Source organism: Arvicola amphibius, chromosome 6 (assembly GCF_903992535.2).
Source record: "Arvicola amphibius chromosome 6, mArvAmp1.2, whole genome shotgun sequence".
Taxonomy (NCBI): Eukaryota; Metazoa; Chordata; class Mammalia; order Rodentia; family Cricetidae; genus Arvicola; species Arvicola amphibius.
This window is the reverse complement of record NC_052052.2, coordinates 50,977,821-50,992,943: the sequence shown is the minus strand read 5'-3', so window position 1 is coordinate 50,992,943 and position 15,123 is coordinate 50,977,821. Positions and strand designations below refer to the sequence as shown.

The 15,123-nt window shown below is 40.1% G+C and overlaps 1 protein-coding gene across 2 annotated transcripts in view; it reads right to left on the bottom strand.

Moving 5' to 3' along the window:
* Positions 1 to 13,915, bottom strand: part of LOC119816660 (cytochrome P450 2J4-like) — a 38,834-nt gene extending 24,919 nt beyond the window's left edge. For both annotated transcript variants that reach the window (XM_038333492.2, XM_038333491.2), the window contains exons 1-4: positions 13,625 to 13,915; positions 4,869 to 5,031; positions 2,119 to 2,268; positions 1,416 to 1,576 (exon numbers count right to left, since the gene is read on the bottom strand). In XM_038333492.2, the coding sequence (XP_038189420.1) occupies positions 1,416 to 1,576; positions 2,119 to 2,268; positions 4,869 to 5,031; positions 13,625 to 13,834 (684 nt within the window). In that variant the 5' untranslated portion in view covers positions 13,835 to 13,915. The remainder of the gene's footprint in view (positions 1 to 1,415; positions 1,577 to 2,118; positions 2,269 to 4,868; positions 5,032 to 13,624) is intronic.
* Positions 13,916 to 15,123: the final 1,208 nt, after the last annotated feature.

Below are 15,123 nucleotides of genomic sequence, written 5' to 3'. Positions count from 1 at the left end.
AGCATTGTTCAGGAGGCAAGGGTAACCATAGACTGAGAGTAATTCGAAAGAAAGTAAGCAACCATTAAGCAAAAGAAAATTAAAAACATACAGTTCTAGCTATTCTGGTATCTGAGAAGGTAGATTTCAAGTCCAAAATAGCTGAAAGTGACTTATAAAAAGTCACTATAAATTAATAAAGAGAACATCCATTCAATCAGAACAATTGTATCTAAATGTGACTCAGACCAAATTCAGGCCTTCTAATTTTATGTAATCAACAATAGTAAAAATAAAATGTCAAAGGAGTCCTGAGGTAATACAGAGTGATTTAAGTAAGCAGCTGTCATCTCTAGATAGCTCCTCCACAGTGAAAATCAAAAGAAAAGAAAGAATCAAATTACACTGTAGATAAAACTGTCTTAAGAGATAGCTAGAGGGTAATTCTTCCAACAGAAGCACACACATAGAACTTTATCTAACAATACATTCTATACCACAAATAAACTCTTACCAGATACAAAAGAAACAAAAGTTATTTCTGAGCTGAAAAAAGACAATAGCAACAGACATACTAAAGAGATACCAACCCAACACAAGGAACTATAGGCAACTAAGAACAACCGAGAATAAGGGAAAACATCTTCCCAGAGAAGAGCCCAACAATTGGCTATCCAACACCAGATGACCATTCTTAAAAACATACATATAAGCAAGTTTATAAAGACTAAGCCTGTTGTATTATGTATTTAGGGATATATATGTTTGAACATATGCATATGAATTAATAATTCATGAAAAATTGAAGCTGTGAATGTGAAAGTGAGCAAGGAAGGTTACTTTAAAGTATTTGGAGAAAAAAAGTATTTGGAGAAAGGAAAGGGAAGGAAAAATCATATAATTATGTTATAATCTTAAAGATATAATAGATAACTTTTTAAAATTCACACTAAAATGATCCAAATGAGTGGATGTGTTCACTTGAACACTGGCACCATAATATTCATGAATATATTATTCTTAATACCCCTAAACCTAGGAACAACTCAATACCTAACCACAGAAAAACTGACAACACATTCAGACACTACACTGCCTACAAAGAGGAATCTTAAAACAAGTTGATGGACTCGAAAGTGACTCTGAGGTAGGAAGAGAGAGGCACAGAAGGAGACAATCATAGTCAATGATAAGACTGCTATTTGTTTTTAAAAAGAGAATTTCCAAATACTCGTATATGTGCCAATGTAAATATTAAAACAGTTCATATAAATGTTAGAAATGTTTTTATATGCTAAGTTCTTATATTACAAATAGGTTTGTATCAAATTCAATATATTAGCTTCCAAAAGTCTCCAAAACAAAAATAAAAATCTGTTTTTTAATCAATCACAATCCAATATTGTTTCCAAAATATGTGAAGGCAAAAAACTTACCAGGCACATCATTGATGCCTCCAAACACGTGACCTCATCCAGTAGCCTCAGCATCTCCTGAAACTGACTGTCATGGTACTCAAAGCGCTCACCGAAGGTGATGGAGCAAATGATATTGGAAACTGCATTGTTGATACTGAAGTGAGGGTTGAAAGGCTGTCCTGCAGGTGGGGAGAGGGCTTGTGTCTTTCAAAGTATTGGGTAGTTTCTGTTCCTCCTACCCCCCGTCTCCTTCCTTCCTTCCTTCCTTCCTTCCTTTCTTTCTTTCTTTCTTTCTTTCTTTCTTTCTTTCTTTCTTTCTTTCTTTCTTTCTTTCTTCTTCCTCCCTCCCTTCATTCTTTCTTTTCCTTCTTTATTTTTTTCTTTACAAAGATTTCACACTATATGACATAAAATATGCACAGTAGAGCATGATATGAAAAGCTCCACCTCCAGCCCTCTTCAAGAGGCCTAGAACAACTCAAGGGCTTTGTCAACATCTGTGAAGTCACATAGAGAACCAGACTCTAAGTGCTAAATTTGTTTAATGAGCCATTTGTGTGATTAGCTCTAGAATTCCTTGAGCAAGGGGATTACTAAATGTTCACTGCCTAGTACTCAGTGCCTAGCACACTGCAGAGAAAAGACTAAGATTTATGCAATAAGAATCTATTCCATGAATGAAAGGGCCACAGCCTACTGAACTTCCCTGTGACATGCCCACCTTCCTCCTTTCCTATGGCTTCCACAAGATAGCTGGCCTCCTCTTGTATGCGCTGCTCTAAGCTCTTCTTTCCCAATCCAAAGTTCTTGAGTGTCAGTAGTGCAAACCTTCTTTGCTCCTTCCATGTCTGGCCATTGGACATGATCAATCCTGGAAAAAATACAATCAGCATTATGGCATTGTGATTTGGGCTTAAAAGTACCAGAAAAACTGTACTAGACATGTATACAGAGGAGAAGAAAGCCCAGTATGGGAACTGATAGCTGTCTAGAGACAATCTCAGTGCAAGTGACTAGCATGTTTTGATTATTTGCAACAGCACATAATTTAGTAAGTTATTCTTATATAGTATATAATTTTGTATTGATAGAAATTCTGCAGGTTTATTACCACCTAACAAATGTCCGTTTCAATTGGTGAAACACTGAGGTATGATAATAAATTCTAAAGTAATCTTTGATCAAGAACAAGTAGGTGGACATCCAAGTGTTCAAGTTTCCCTGGTTCTAAAGCCCCAAATTGAGTAGTAGAAATTTGTCTATTTATGTTACAATGCATACCAGGAATGCACTCATGGATAAGACAGGGCACACATTACTTATAAAGCAATAAAGACTCGATAGGAGAGGTTCTAGCAAAGACAGACTTGAAAGAGGACAAATGACTCAAGAAGTTAAGAAGGATGAGTATTCCTCTCTCTCTCTCTCTCTCTCACACACACACACACACACACACACACACACACACACACGCGCGCGCGCGCGCGCGCGCGGGGGTGAGGGAGAGGAGGAATATGCTGCTGGGGTTAGCATCCACCATGTTTGAGCACACGTATAACGCCACACTCCCGTCTATACCTTACCTTTAGAACAATGTTCAACTCTAACATTTAACGTCCTGGTTTCCATCTCCATGTGTTCCTTCATCAAGTCAGTCATTTATTTTCTGAAACTTCCCCTTCTATGCTGGCTCATTTAGTTACAGATTTCCTTCCCAACAGAAATTTCACCAATTCTTTGACAGAAATTTCCTTGGACTTTTGTTGTTTTATTTTAACTATTAAATCTCAAAACATTGAAGTGTTTAAAGATGAGATCTAATAACACCTATACAGCAAATTTTGTCTCAGAATAGCCACTGAATTCCTATCATTTAAATAACCTCTTCTGGTAGTCAGACTGTAGTTTTACATGTCCCAGGAGGAAAATACTCCTGAATCAGGCATGTTACTAGAAACGTTGCCAGCTACAGAAATTTACACTCAGTATATGTATGACAGAAGTCGTTATTACATGTCTGAAGTTCCCAAATAGAAGTCACCACCACTAGTCACCTTGTCTTTCGCCATTGTTCTCCTGGCACCACTCACAGCTTCTGCAGTCTCCTGAGAACCCATTTTCCGATATCTAAGACATTTGCCATGATGGTTTCTCTCTTGAATGACTTCAGTCCGAATGGCTTTAATGCCACCATCCCAGTCTAACCTGCTGTCATTTTTTGTCATATTGACTGTTCTAACTCCTTTTATAATTACAGTGATGATTTCTTTGCTATCATTCTTCTGTTCTCTACCTGGCATCCTAAATATGCCTCAAAATGTGCAGTATTTGATCTTTTCCTCCTAACCAAAACCATTTCAGAGCTTCTCATGCTGTTATGATGAAAACCAAGAGCTGGGCTCTTTCTTATTAACCTCAATAGTTTTATGTCCACTTAAATATATCCTTCAGATACAATACTTGCCACACTTGAAAAACTTAAAGTTTTTCAAGATCCCTGCTTTATTGTGCCTTCAAGGATATTCCATCTCTTTGAGTACTTTTTTCATACTATTCAATGAATACCATTATTTCAAAAGTTTTTCCTGAATCCTAGGACAACTTGGATGTCTTTGATAAATGCTTTATTATTGTAGCATGACAGGATTTTAATCAGTATGGTTAAGTGATTCAGACTTTCTTGTTAGATGAATTATGTGTTATACAAGAATGATTTTTATCTATTATGATCAGTATTAATGGTTGATCTTTTCAAGGAGCAATTTGAAATGGCTAAAACAGAACTTTTACAGGTTAATAAAGATGAAGTCTGTTTTCAACTTTCAAACACATAACTTGATTTAATGATCACTTTGCACACTCATGCTACTCTATTGTCACACTGTCTGGATTGCTAGAGATCCCTGTGAGGCATGATTTCAGTGATGTAGTTTAAGGAGTCATAAACAAGAAGAGCAGCAGCAGGAGGAAGCTCTCTCACACCCATTTTCCCAGGACAGAGGATTGGAGTGGAAAAATGGAAGTGAGGGTTCAGCATGTCTGGCTGTGGAAGGAGCTGTCCTTACCTATCCATGCATCTAGAGTTAGTTTGCAGGACACATGGTTTCTCCAAGTCTCTCTTACAGGATACAGTGCAAGGCCTCTGACAGCTGCTCTCATCTAGGATATACTACATCTAGCTGACTTTGAAGATAACATTTCATGAAGGGTTTGGTTTATAGGAATATTATAAAATTACAGATATAGAGACACCTTTATCACATCATAAAACACCTTATACTGCACTAGAAACAATATTATATGCACTTTAAAAAAATTATACATGTGCAATACTGGTTGATCATATCCCTTTTCTACTCTTTCTAAAACTCTTTCAGGAACCTCTCTTAATATGTGTCCCGTCCTCCATCAAAATTCATGTGGTTTTTCAAAATACCCTCTACAGTTAATAGTGTTGCCAGTTAAACTTACCATTGTCATTAAAGACGCGCTTTCTGAGAGGTGTGATGGGGCGTTTCAGAAAGTTTTGCTCCATGTGAGTGAGAGCTTCTTTGATTAAGGGCAGTCCAGTTATGACCACTGACGGGATGTTACCAAAATCCAGGCTAATTAGGTCTCCGTACTTCTTCACAAACTGAAAAACATTTCAACGGTCATGGTCAAGTGTGTCTGTGTCAGGGTGCCAAGGGATGGCAGATGTATGTGTCTAACGGGACTCATGTTAAGAGGCCTCTAAGGGACTGTGAATGGAGGGTCACCTTGTTCTGTGGAAAGGTTTCTGAAAAGATTTTCTTTTCCTCTGGAATAAATTCAAATTCAATTAAAACTGGGAGTTCCCCTATGAACATCATTGATATAGGATGTTGTGAATCGAATGAGCATCTATCATGTACTACTAAAGGAATGTAAAAGGATGGAGGTGTCCAAAAACAGGCAAGGTCTTGACTCTGTCCCCAAACCCTCCTATTCCCTCTTCCCCTGCAACCTCAGTGGAACTCTGAAACACAGGCTGCAAATTCACAGAGAGGACCAAAAGGTGAGAGACCACTCACCTGGTGGAACACCTCATTTTCTAGGCCCTTCACACCACGGCAAAAACCCAGAACCCTTCTGCACTTGCTTCAGTTTCTCTAGCCAGCCAGCAGGCAAGCTTCCTTCAGGTAGGCTGCTCCAACACCCCCATCTTATCGATGAGACCCTGTAAGCTACAAGTTCCATTCCACCCCCAAACCATCCTATCCCCTGCGACCTCAGTGGAACTCAGAAACACAAGCTGCAGCTAACATAAAGGACTAAGAGAGCAGACAAAGAGAGCGGGTCAAGAGAATAGGCCAAGAGAGACCTCAGTGGGTCCCTGAGATACAAACAACAACAGTACAGAGCAGATCAATAACAGTTCCTAAAGATACAGACAGCCACTACAGGGATTGGATCAAGAGGCAAAGATACTGCCGGCACCAATTGGAGGAAGATATGAGTAGGCACTAAGGCAAGAATTCATTCAACAACCTCAAAAGCAACATGGTAACACTAGAATCCAGTGGTCATAAGACAGGAAGACTTGATGATCCTAACCCAAAAGAAGCAGAAAAAAGCGATTTTAAAAATCACTTTACCCCGGTGGTGCTGGTGCATGCCTTTAATCCCAGCACTCAGGAGGCAGAGGCAGGCAGATCTCTGTGAGTTTGAGGCCAGCCTAGAATATAAGAGATAGTTCCAGGACAGGCACCAAAGCTACAGAGAAACCCTTTCTCGAAAAAACAAAAAAAAAAAATCACTTTATGAGGATGAGGTAGACCTTTAAGAGGAAATGAAATATTCCCTTAAAGAAATTAAGGAAAAGGCAATAAATAAATCAATCTTCTAAAGCTGATAAATACTTTCAGTAACGTGGCACAATTCAAGATCAACTCAAAAACAAAACAAAACAAAAATTCAGTAGTCCTCCTATATACAAATGATAAAGAAGCTGAGAAAGAAATCAGAGAAACATCATCCTTCACAATAGCCACAGATAACCAAAAAGATCTTGGGGTAACACTAACGAAAGAAGAAAAATACCTGTTTGACAAGAACTTTAAGTCTTTGAAGAAAAAAACTGAAGAAGATACAAGAAAATGGTAAGATCTCCCATGCTCTTGGATAGGTAGGCTCAACATAATAAAAATGAAAATCCTACCAAAAGTAATCTATAGATTTAATGTATTCACCATCAAAAAAAAAACGAATATAATTCTTCACAGAACCTGAAAGAACAATACTCAACTTCATATGGGAAAACAAAAAACCAAGGATAATCAAAACAATCCTATACAATCAAGGAACTTCTGGACGCTTCCGCATTTCTGACATCAAGCTCTATTCCAGAGCTACTGTAATGAAAACAGCTTGGTATTGGCATAAAAACAGAGACGTTGACCAATAGAATTGAATCAAAGACCCAGATACTAATTCACATACCCATGAACACCCGATTTTTGATAAAGAAGCTAAAATTATACAATGGAAAAAAGAAAGCATTTTCAACAAATTGTGCTGGCATAATTGGATGTCAACATGCAGAAGAATGCAAATAAATCCTTATCTATCCACATTTACAAAACTCAAGTTCAAATGGATATAAATATAAATCATACCACAGTGAACATGACAGAAAAGAAAGTGTGAAGTAGCCTTCGATTCATGGGCACAGGAGACCACTTTATAAATATTACACCTGTAAGCACAGACACCGAGAGCAACAATAAATGGGACCCCCTGAATCTGTGAAGTTTCTGTAAAGCAAAGAACACAGTAAATAAGACAAAAAAAAAGGCACCCTACTGGAAAAGATCTTTACCAACTGCACGTAAGACAGAGGACTGATCTCCAAAATATATAAGGAACTCAAGAAATTAGACATCAAAATTCCAAATAATCCATTTAAAAATTGGGTACAGAAATAAACAGAGAATTCTTAACAAAAAAAATCTCAAATGACCAAAAGACACTTAAGGAAATGTTCAACATCCTTAGCCATCAGGGACATGCAAATCAAGATGACAGATACCATCTTATATCTGTCAGAATGGCTAACATTAAAAACACTAATGATAGCTTATGCTGGAGAGGATTTGGAGTAAGGGGAACACTCTTCCATTGCTGGTGGGAATGCACGCTTGTACAACCACTCTGTAAATTAGTATGGCCATTTATCAGAAAGTTGGGAATCACCCTACCTCAGGACCTAGCAATACCATTCTTGGGCATATACCCAAAGGATGCTCTATCATACCAAAGGAAATTTACCTATGTTTATAGCAGCATTATCTGGAATAGCTAGAACCTGGAAACAACCTAGATACCTCTCAACTGAAGAATGGATAAATAAATTATGGTATATTTACAAAATGGAGTACTACTCAGCGGTAATAAAACAATGACATCTTGAAATTTGCATGTAAATGGAACTAGAAAAAATTCCAGAGTGAGGTAACCCAGATCCAGAAAGATGAACATGGTATGTACTCACTCATAAGTGCATACCAGCTGTAAAGCAAAGGATAATGAGCCTATAGTCCATTGCCCTAGAGAAGCTAAGTAATAAGGTGAACCCTAAAAAAAATTATAGAGCCCCCTGGAAGTCTGAAACAGACAAAATCACCTGACAAAATTGGGAGCATGGGGGTGGGGAGAAAGGAAGGGCAGAAAGGGAAAGGGGGGAAAGGGAATGGAGGAAAAGAACTTGAGCGCATGAGATAGTTGAGATGGAGGAAGGACGGAGATGAGAGCAAGGAAAGAGATGTTTTTAATTGAGGGAACCATTATGGGACTAACAAGAAACCTGACACTAGAGAAATCCCCAGAAATGACTCCAGCTAAGACCCTAAGCCATGAAGCAGAGAGTACCTGAACTGGCCTTGTCCTGTAGTCAGATTGATGAATATCTTAAACATCACCATAGGACCTTCATCTAGCAACTGATGGAAACAGAGGCAGAGACCCACAGTGGAACACTGGGATGAGCTCCAAATATCCAGTTGAAATGTGGGAGAATAGAAAATATGAGTGAAGAGGTTAAGTCCATGATGGAGACACCCACTAAAACAGTTTACCCGAGCTGATGGGAGCCCACCAACGCCAGCTGGACAGAGAAGAAACCAGTGTAGCACCAAACTAGACCTTCTGAATGTGGGTGACAGTTCCATGGCTGGGCCAGACTGAAGGGCCACTGGCAGTGGCACCAGGAATTATCTCTACTGCTTCTACAGGCTTTTTTGGAAACCCATTCTCTTTGTATGTATACCTTGCTCAGCCTAGGTATAGTTGGAAGACCTTGGCCCTTCCCCAAAGCAATGTGCCTCGCCCTCTCTGAGGAGTGGATGAGGGGGAGGAAGGTAAATGGAATGGGTGGATGGGAGGGAGTGGGATTTGGGATTGGTATGTAAAACGAAAAAACGATAGTTTGCTTTCTTTTTAAAATAATAAAATGAAAAAATAATAGGCAGGGTCTCTACCTGAAGCATCCTATGTCTACTGAAGGAAGAGAAAAAGACTCATTTTCTTTATCCATTCTTTGGTTGAGTAGAAGCTAAGTTGTTTCCAGGTTCTGGTTATTACAAATAATGCTGCTTTGAACATAATTGAAGAAATGTCTTTGTTATATGATTGAGTACCTTTGGGGTATATGCCCACGAATGGTATTGTTGGATCCTGAGGTAGGTTGATTCCCAATTTTCTAAGAAACCATCATACGTATATCCAAAGTTGTACAAGTTTACATTTCCACCTGCAAAGGATGAGTGTTCGCCTTACTCTACTTCCTCTCCAGAATAAGCTATCATTTGTGACTTTGATCTTAGCCATTCTGACAGGTGTAAGATGGTATCTCAGAGTCAATTTGATTTGCATTTTGCTGATGGTTAAGAATGTTTAACAGAGTAATACTCAATGGAAAACAAAACAATGACATCTTGAATTTTGCATGCAAATGGATGGAACTAGAAAACACCATCCTGAGTGAGGTAACCCAGACCCAAAAAGATAAATATGGTATATACTCACTCATAAGTGGATACTAGCTATAAATAAAAGATAATGAGCCTATAGTTTATGATCCTAGAAAAACTAAGTAGCAAGGGGAACCCTAAAAAACATATATAGATCCACCTGGAAAGTCGAAATAGACAAGATCACCTGACAAAACTGGGAACATAGGTGTGGTGGGGAGAAGGGAGGTGTAAAAGGAAGAGGAGAGGAGAAGGGGAGGGGCAAGAGGAACTTGAGGGAATGGGATAGTTGAGATGGAGGAAGGACAGAGATGAGAATAAGGAAAGAGATATTTTATATTGAAGGAGCCATTATGGGGTTAGCAAGAAACCTGACTCTAGAGAAGTTCCCAGGAATCCACAATAATGACCCTAGCCAAGACCCTAAGCAATAGATGAGAGGGTGCCCTAACTGGCCTTGCCCTATAATCAGACTGGTGAATATCTTAAATATCACTATAGAATTTTAATCCATCAACTGATAGAAACAGAGGCAGAGACCCACAGCGGAGCACTGGGCTGAGCTGCCGAAGTCCAGTTGAAGAGTGGGAGGAATGAGAATATGAGCGAGAGGCCAAGACCACAATGAGTACATGCACTGAAACAGTCTGCCTGAGCTAATAGGAGCCCACCAACACTAGCTGGACAGGAATCGTACAATCATAGGATCAAATTAGTCCCTCTGAATGTGATTGACAGTTGCATGGCTGGGGAAGACTGAGGGGGCACTGGCAGTGGCACCAGCATTTATTTCTACTGCATGTACTGACTTGTTGGGAACTTATTCTCTTTGGATGGATATCTTGCTCAGCCTAGATATAGTAGGAAGGACCTTGGACCTTCCCCAAAGCAATGTGCCTCTCCCTTTCTGAGGACTGGATGGTGGGTTGGGAGGTAAGTGGAGGGAATGGGAGGAGGGAGGAAGTGGGAACTTAAATTGGAATGTATAATGGAAAAAGATAGCTTGTTTTCTTTTTTAAAAAATAAAAACATAGAAATTTTTTTAAAAAGTAAAAGACTTGTGTGAGCTGACAAGGCCTGAGGAAGGTCTGTCCATGTTTATTTTTCAGCTTGCTTGGCCTTCTTAGAAAACCAAATGTGTTTTATTTAGAGGATAACGCCATCTTCACAACAGCTACTAGACACAAGATGTACGTGTGTAAATAATGAGACTAAGACTGAGGGCAGCCCATGCACCTGCGTGTGGAAAAGGTACCTTGATATTAAAGGAATGTTTAGCACTTTTTTCTTTATCTTGACTTCACCCAACTCCAATTCACTTCAGACTCTGAAATGTCTTCTTATACTTTCATTCATGCATTCACCAATATGCACTGAGTGAGCATCAGTGTTTCTCTGGAAGTGGTTTTAAAAAAGCAAGGGCTCTAACCTGGAGTCTAGTGAAGGCAGGAAATTCAAGTCATCGCTCCTCAAAGAGTTCAAGTTGTCTAGGTAAAAGTCTGTTGTAGGAAGCATGGAAGCCTGAGTGAAAATTACAGTATCAGTGTAGGGAAAGGAATGTTCTCTGTTTAATCATTAGTAGATATGAAAAATGCGATAAAGGGTGAAGGCTAGGAGTGGAAGCATCTCTGCAAATCCGGAGTGCTGAAAGCATGTAGGCTTTATGGTTCCCTGACTGGGTTCCTGGGGCAAGTGCTCTCTTCCCAAGTCTCAGACCTCCCAGTTATGAAAGAGTAAAAAAAAAAAAAAATCCCTACTCAAAGAGTTCTGTGGGAGTTAGTGAGAGTTGCACTATGGGAAGCATTGTTTAGTTCCAGGCACCCAGCCACCCACTGAATCTCTGGCAAATGAATGAGCTCTGTGTTCAAAGGTTTGGAGATACAAATGCATGGTGAGAGTCAGGACAAGAGCCTACCGATCCCAGACAGCCACACAAACTGAGTAGGTTTTCAGTATTATTTGTGCTTTACTTAGTTATGGATAACTGTTCTACTGTAGTTAGGATTTTCTTCACCACTCTGAAAAGGCAAATAAATTGTAGGCTGAGTAATCTCATATATCAGATTGTAGGCAAACATGTTAATGTAGATATGTCCGTAGGACCTTAGAGTGTAGTGAAAGATAGCTTAAGGAGCAGCCACGAAAACAAGGAGGTCGTTTAGGAGAAAAGGAGAGTGCCTATGACATACCTAATGTAGGAAACATTGTTTGGTTTGAATGACGCTATGCCATCAACATCAATGTCCCTTCCACCTGTGTTCTCAAGAGTCAAAACTACATAGAGCCAAGCTCTAACTCTTGTCTAGCTGCAAAAGTAGTGTCAAACAGAAGGGTTCAATTCCTTCAGGTATCTGTGGTCTTCTGCCCCGTGTCCATGCACTGTCAGCCTATCCTTAACCTTGAGAGCAAGACCTGAACCCATGGAAACAGTGTCAAAACATATGTCATGATTTGGGCTCATCTGAGAATGTTACACCCGCATTGAAGACAGCCTAGACTCAGCCTTTCCTTTGTTATTTGTCCATAGGCCTTAATAATTTCATTTAGCCTCAATCAATCTGCCCCATCTTAGTCATAAGCACAGAACCAATAAGTGAATGCATTTTACTTTAAGAACTATCAGTATTGGATGCATGGCTATCCAGTAAATTTCTAATTTCATTTTGAATTCCCAATGAAGGACTTCTGGAAACAACTGAAAATTTGGTTTAAGCTAAATTACTGCTTTCTGGTAGTGTGTACCACCAAGATTTTGTAGCTGAACTTGAACTTGAGAAGGATCCAGAGGCTAAGTTCTGAGGTAAATGACTTTTTAATTTTTTTCTTTCTTTTCTTTTTTACTTTTTTGGTTTTTAGAGACAGGGTTTCTCTGTGTAACAGCTCCAGCTATCCTGGACCTAGTTCTGTAGATGAGGCTGGCCTTGAACTCACAGAGATCTGTTTTCTGAGTGCTGGGATTAAAGGTGTGTGCCACCACTGCCTGATAACTTTTTCCATTTTTATCAGCTCTTTGATAATGTATAATTCTAGTTCAGTAGAATTATAGCAATAAGTTTTATATTGGTACCAACCAAGTGAAGATCAGCAAGTCAATTGGCCTCTGAATTTATAGCCTTATAATTCTCAAATGTGTCAGTCCTGTCTTCAATTGTTTCATGTGGATTAAATGACCAAGGTGATGTCTTAGGATAAGTCATAAGACAGGGCATGTTTTTCACTATGAAACATTAAGTCAATAAAAAATAATTTTACAAGGGTATAGAAAGATGGATGGAGTGATGGATCAGTGGGAAGGAAAGCTGCTCTTTTAGATGATCTGGGTTCTGTTCCCAGCACCCACATGACTGCTCACAATGGCCTGTAACTCTCATTCCAGGGGATCAAAACCCTCTTCTGGCCTCTGTGGGCACCAGGCACGCATGCAATGTACAGACATACATGAGAGTAAATTATTCATATACATTAAATATAAGCTAGTCCAGAAGGCTAAAACAGGATTAAGAATGGGACTAATAATAGAAAGATTAGAACAGTGGATTAAAATATGAGATATAATATTTAAGGAGAGTAATAGGATAGGACATCAATAGTAGGAATGAGATCTACAAATGTAGTGTAAAGAAAAAAGGATCAGCAGAGGGAATGTTTGGAAGAAAAAGAAATTTCATTCCAAGGGTTAGTGAGACAAGACAGTGAGCAATGAAGTGCAGCTTGAGAAAGATTCCACTATATCAAAGTTCTTAGACTTAAGAAATAAACAGTGTCACCCAGAAAGAAAATGAATTAACTTTTCCATAAGGAGTAAATAAGAAGGTTTATTAGCCTGAATTTTTAAAAGATTGGTCAGTGAGATTGTGTGTGTGTGTGTGTGTGTGTGTGTGTGTTCCTAATGGGCACAAGAAACCCATAATCTCTGTTTATTTATCAAGGTGAGCTATTCTGTCATCCATCTACTTAACAAACTTAAGAGAAACGAAATTATACATAGTGTGTTTGTCAGATCATAATGGAATAACAACAGAGATCTTTCATACAAAGATATTCAAATCAACTTTTTGGCAACAAAACATCATGTGTTCTAAGTGAGGGCACAGATTAGAAACTAGCTCTACTGGCTGGGTTAGCCTGCAGCCAGGATCAGCCTACAGCCAGGTCCTCCCGCCCCCAGTAACCAGATTCCCTGTTCCTGCAGCTCCCGATTGGGTCTTGGCACAGCCAAACGCCCTCACTCTTTCTCACCTTCTGAACTGCCAGATGCGACTGTTCCAAATCCAACTGGAGCAAGTTTCCCACAAAGGGCAGGCGCCAGGGCCCTGGAGGGGAGTTCTTGGGGCGCCTGATTATGAGGTAGTTGGTCAGGAGCAGGAAAGTGACAGCAGCCAGCAGCAGAGTCCTAGGATGGAGCGCTGCCCAGATGGCGGCTACCAGGGAGCCCTCTGTGACAAACATGGCAAGAGCTGGGGCCAGTTCCCTGGGTCTCTGCCTGGTGCTGATGGCAGAGACAGTCCCTCTGCTAAGTTCCTGCTTCTTGCAAACCACGCCCTCTCAGTCCTAACAGAGCCCTACCCTGTGCATTGTTCATGCCATCTCCACTGGCCCCGCCCCATCTCTGTTCAGCTTGGGAGCCAGTACCCTGCTCATCAGTACTGGTTAATGCTGCAGGCTTCTACAGGACCTCGGAAACTCTGCGCTTTTACCCAGTCCACTCCCTCCTAATCCTTGCCTTGGCTCTCTTTCCTTTGCCCCATCCCCCAAGTCCTGCTTACCTGCAGGTACTCAGCCTCCACCCCTAGGTGCCAGGCACTGTATTCGCAGCACTGGTCCCCAATGGGATTTAAAAGGGCTGCCTAAGAGTGGTTGCTATTTCAGAAATTTGTTTTTCCGAAGCCTTTGTGTGGCTCTGGGAATAGTGATTTACATCCCAGCAGACTCCTGGTTTATAAAGGAGCTTTCCCCAGGGCTGGCAACCTTCCTGAGAGGAAGACTCCTATAGACAGCGCCCCCGACAGTATGCCGGAGGAGGCCTCTATCACTAAGCTCTCAAGCCCCCTCTTTTCTTCCTTGGGTCCTTTTTATACATACTTTTCACATATTTAAAATGTTTTTAGCTTATTTGAGAATTCCCGACAATATATTTCGATCATATGCTTTTTCCTCCCCCAACTCCTTCCTGATATCACCTACCTCCCTTCCTGAACTTCATGTGCTTTCTCTTTAAAACAAAACATAAATTTTAAAACAAAATGGTGTGTGTGTGTGTGTGTGTGTGTGTGTGTGTGTGTGTGTGTGCGCGCGCGCGCGCCCCCGTGTGTGTTAGATGTTAGGTACCTAGAGGAAAGGTGGCAGCTTTGGGAGAGTCCCTGACACTAACTGTTCCACAGGTGAGAGTTTTGTAGAATTATCTGTGTCACTGACAGCTTGGCAAAGTTCTGAAAAGAGCAGTCAGTACCCACCAGCAAAGAGAGTTCAATCTTTTTATTATTATGATTATTATTAATTTGATTGAGCCATACATGTTTTTCTGCTCCCCTCCCTTCTTCGCCCCCACCCTTCAACCCCCTCCCATGGTCTCCATGCTCCCAGTTTACTCAGGAGATGTTGTCTTTTTCCCACGTAGATTAAATCCATGTATGTCTTCCTTAGAGTCCTCATTGTTGTCTAGGTTCTCTGGGACTGTGATTTGTAGGCTGGTTTTCTTTGCTTTATGTCTAAAAGCCACTTAAGAGGGAGTACATGTG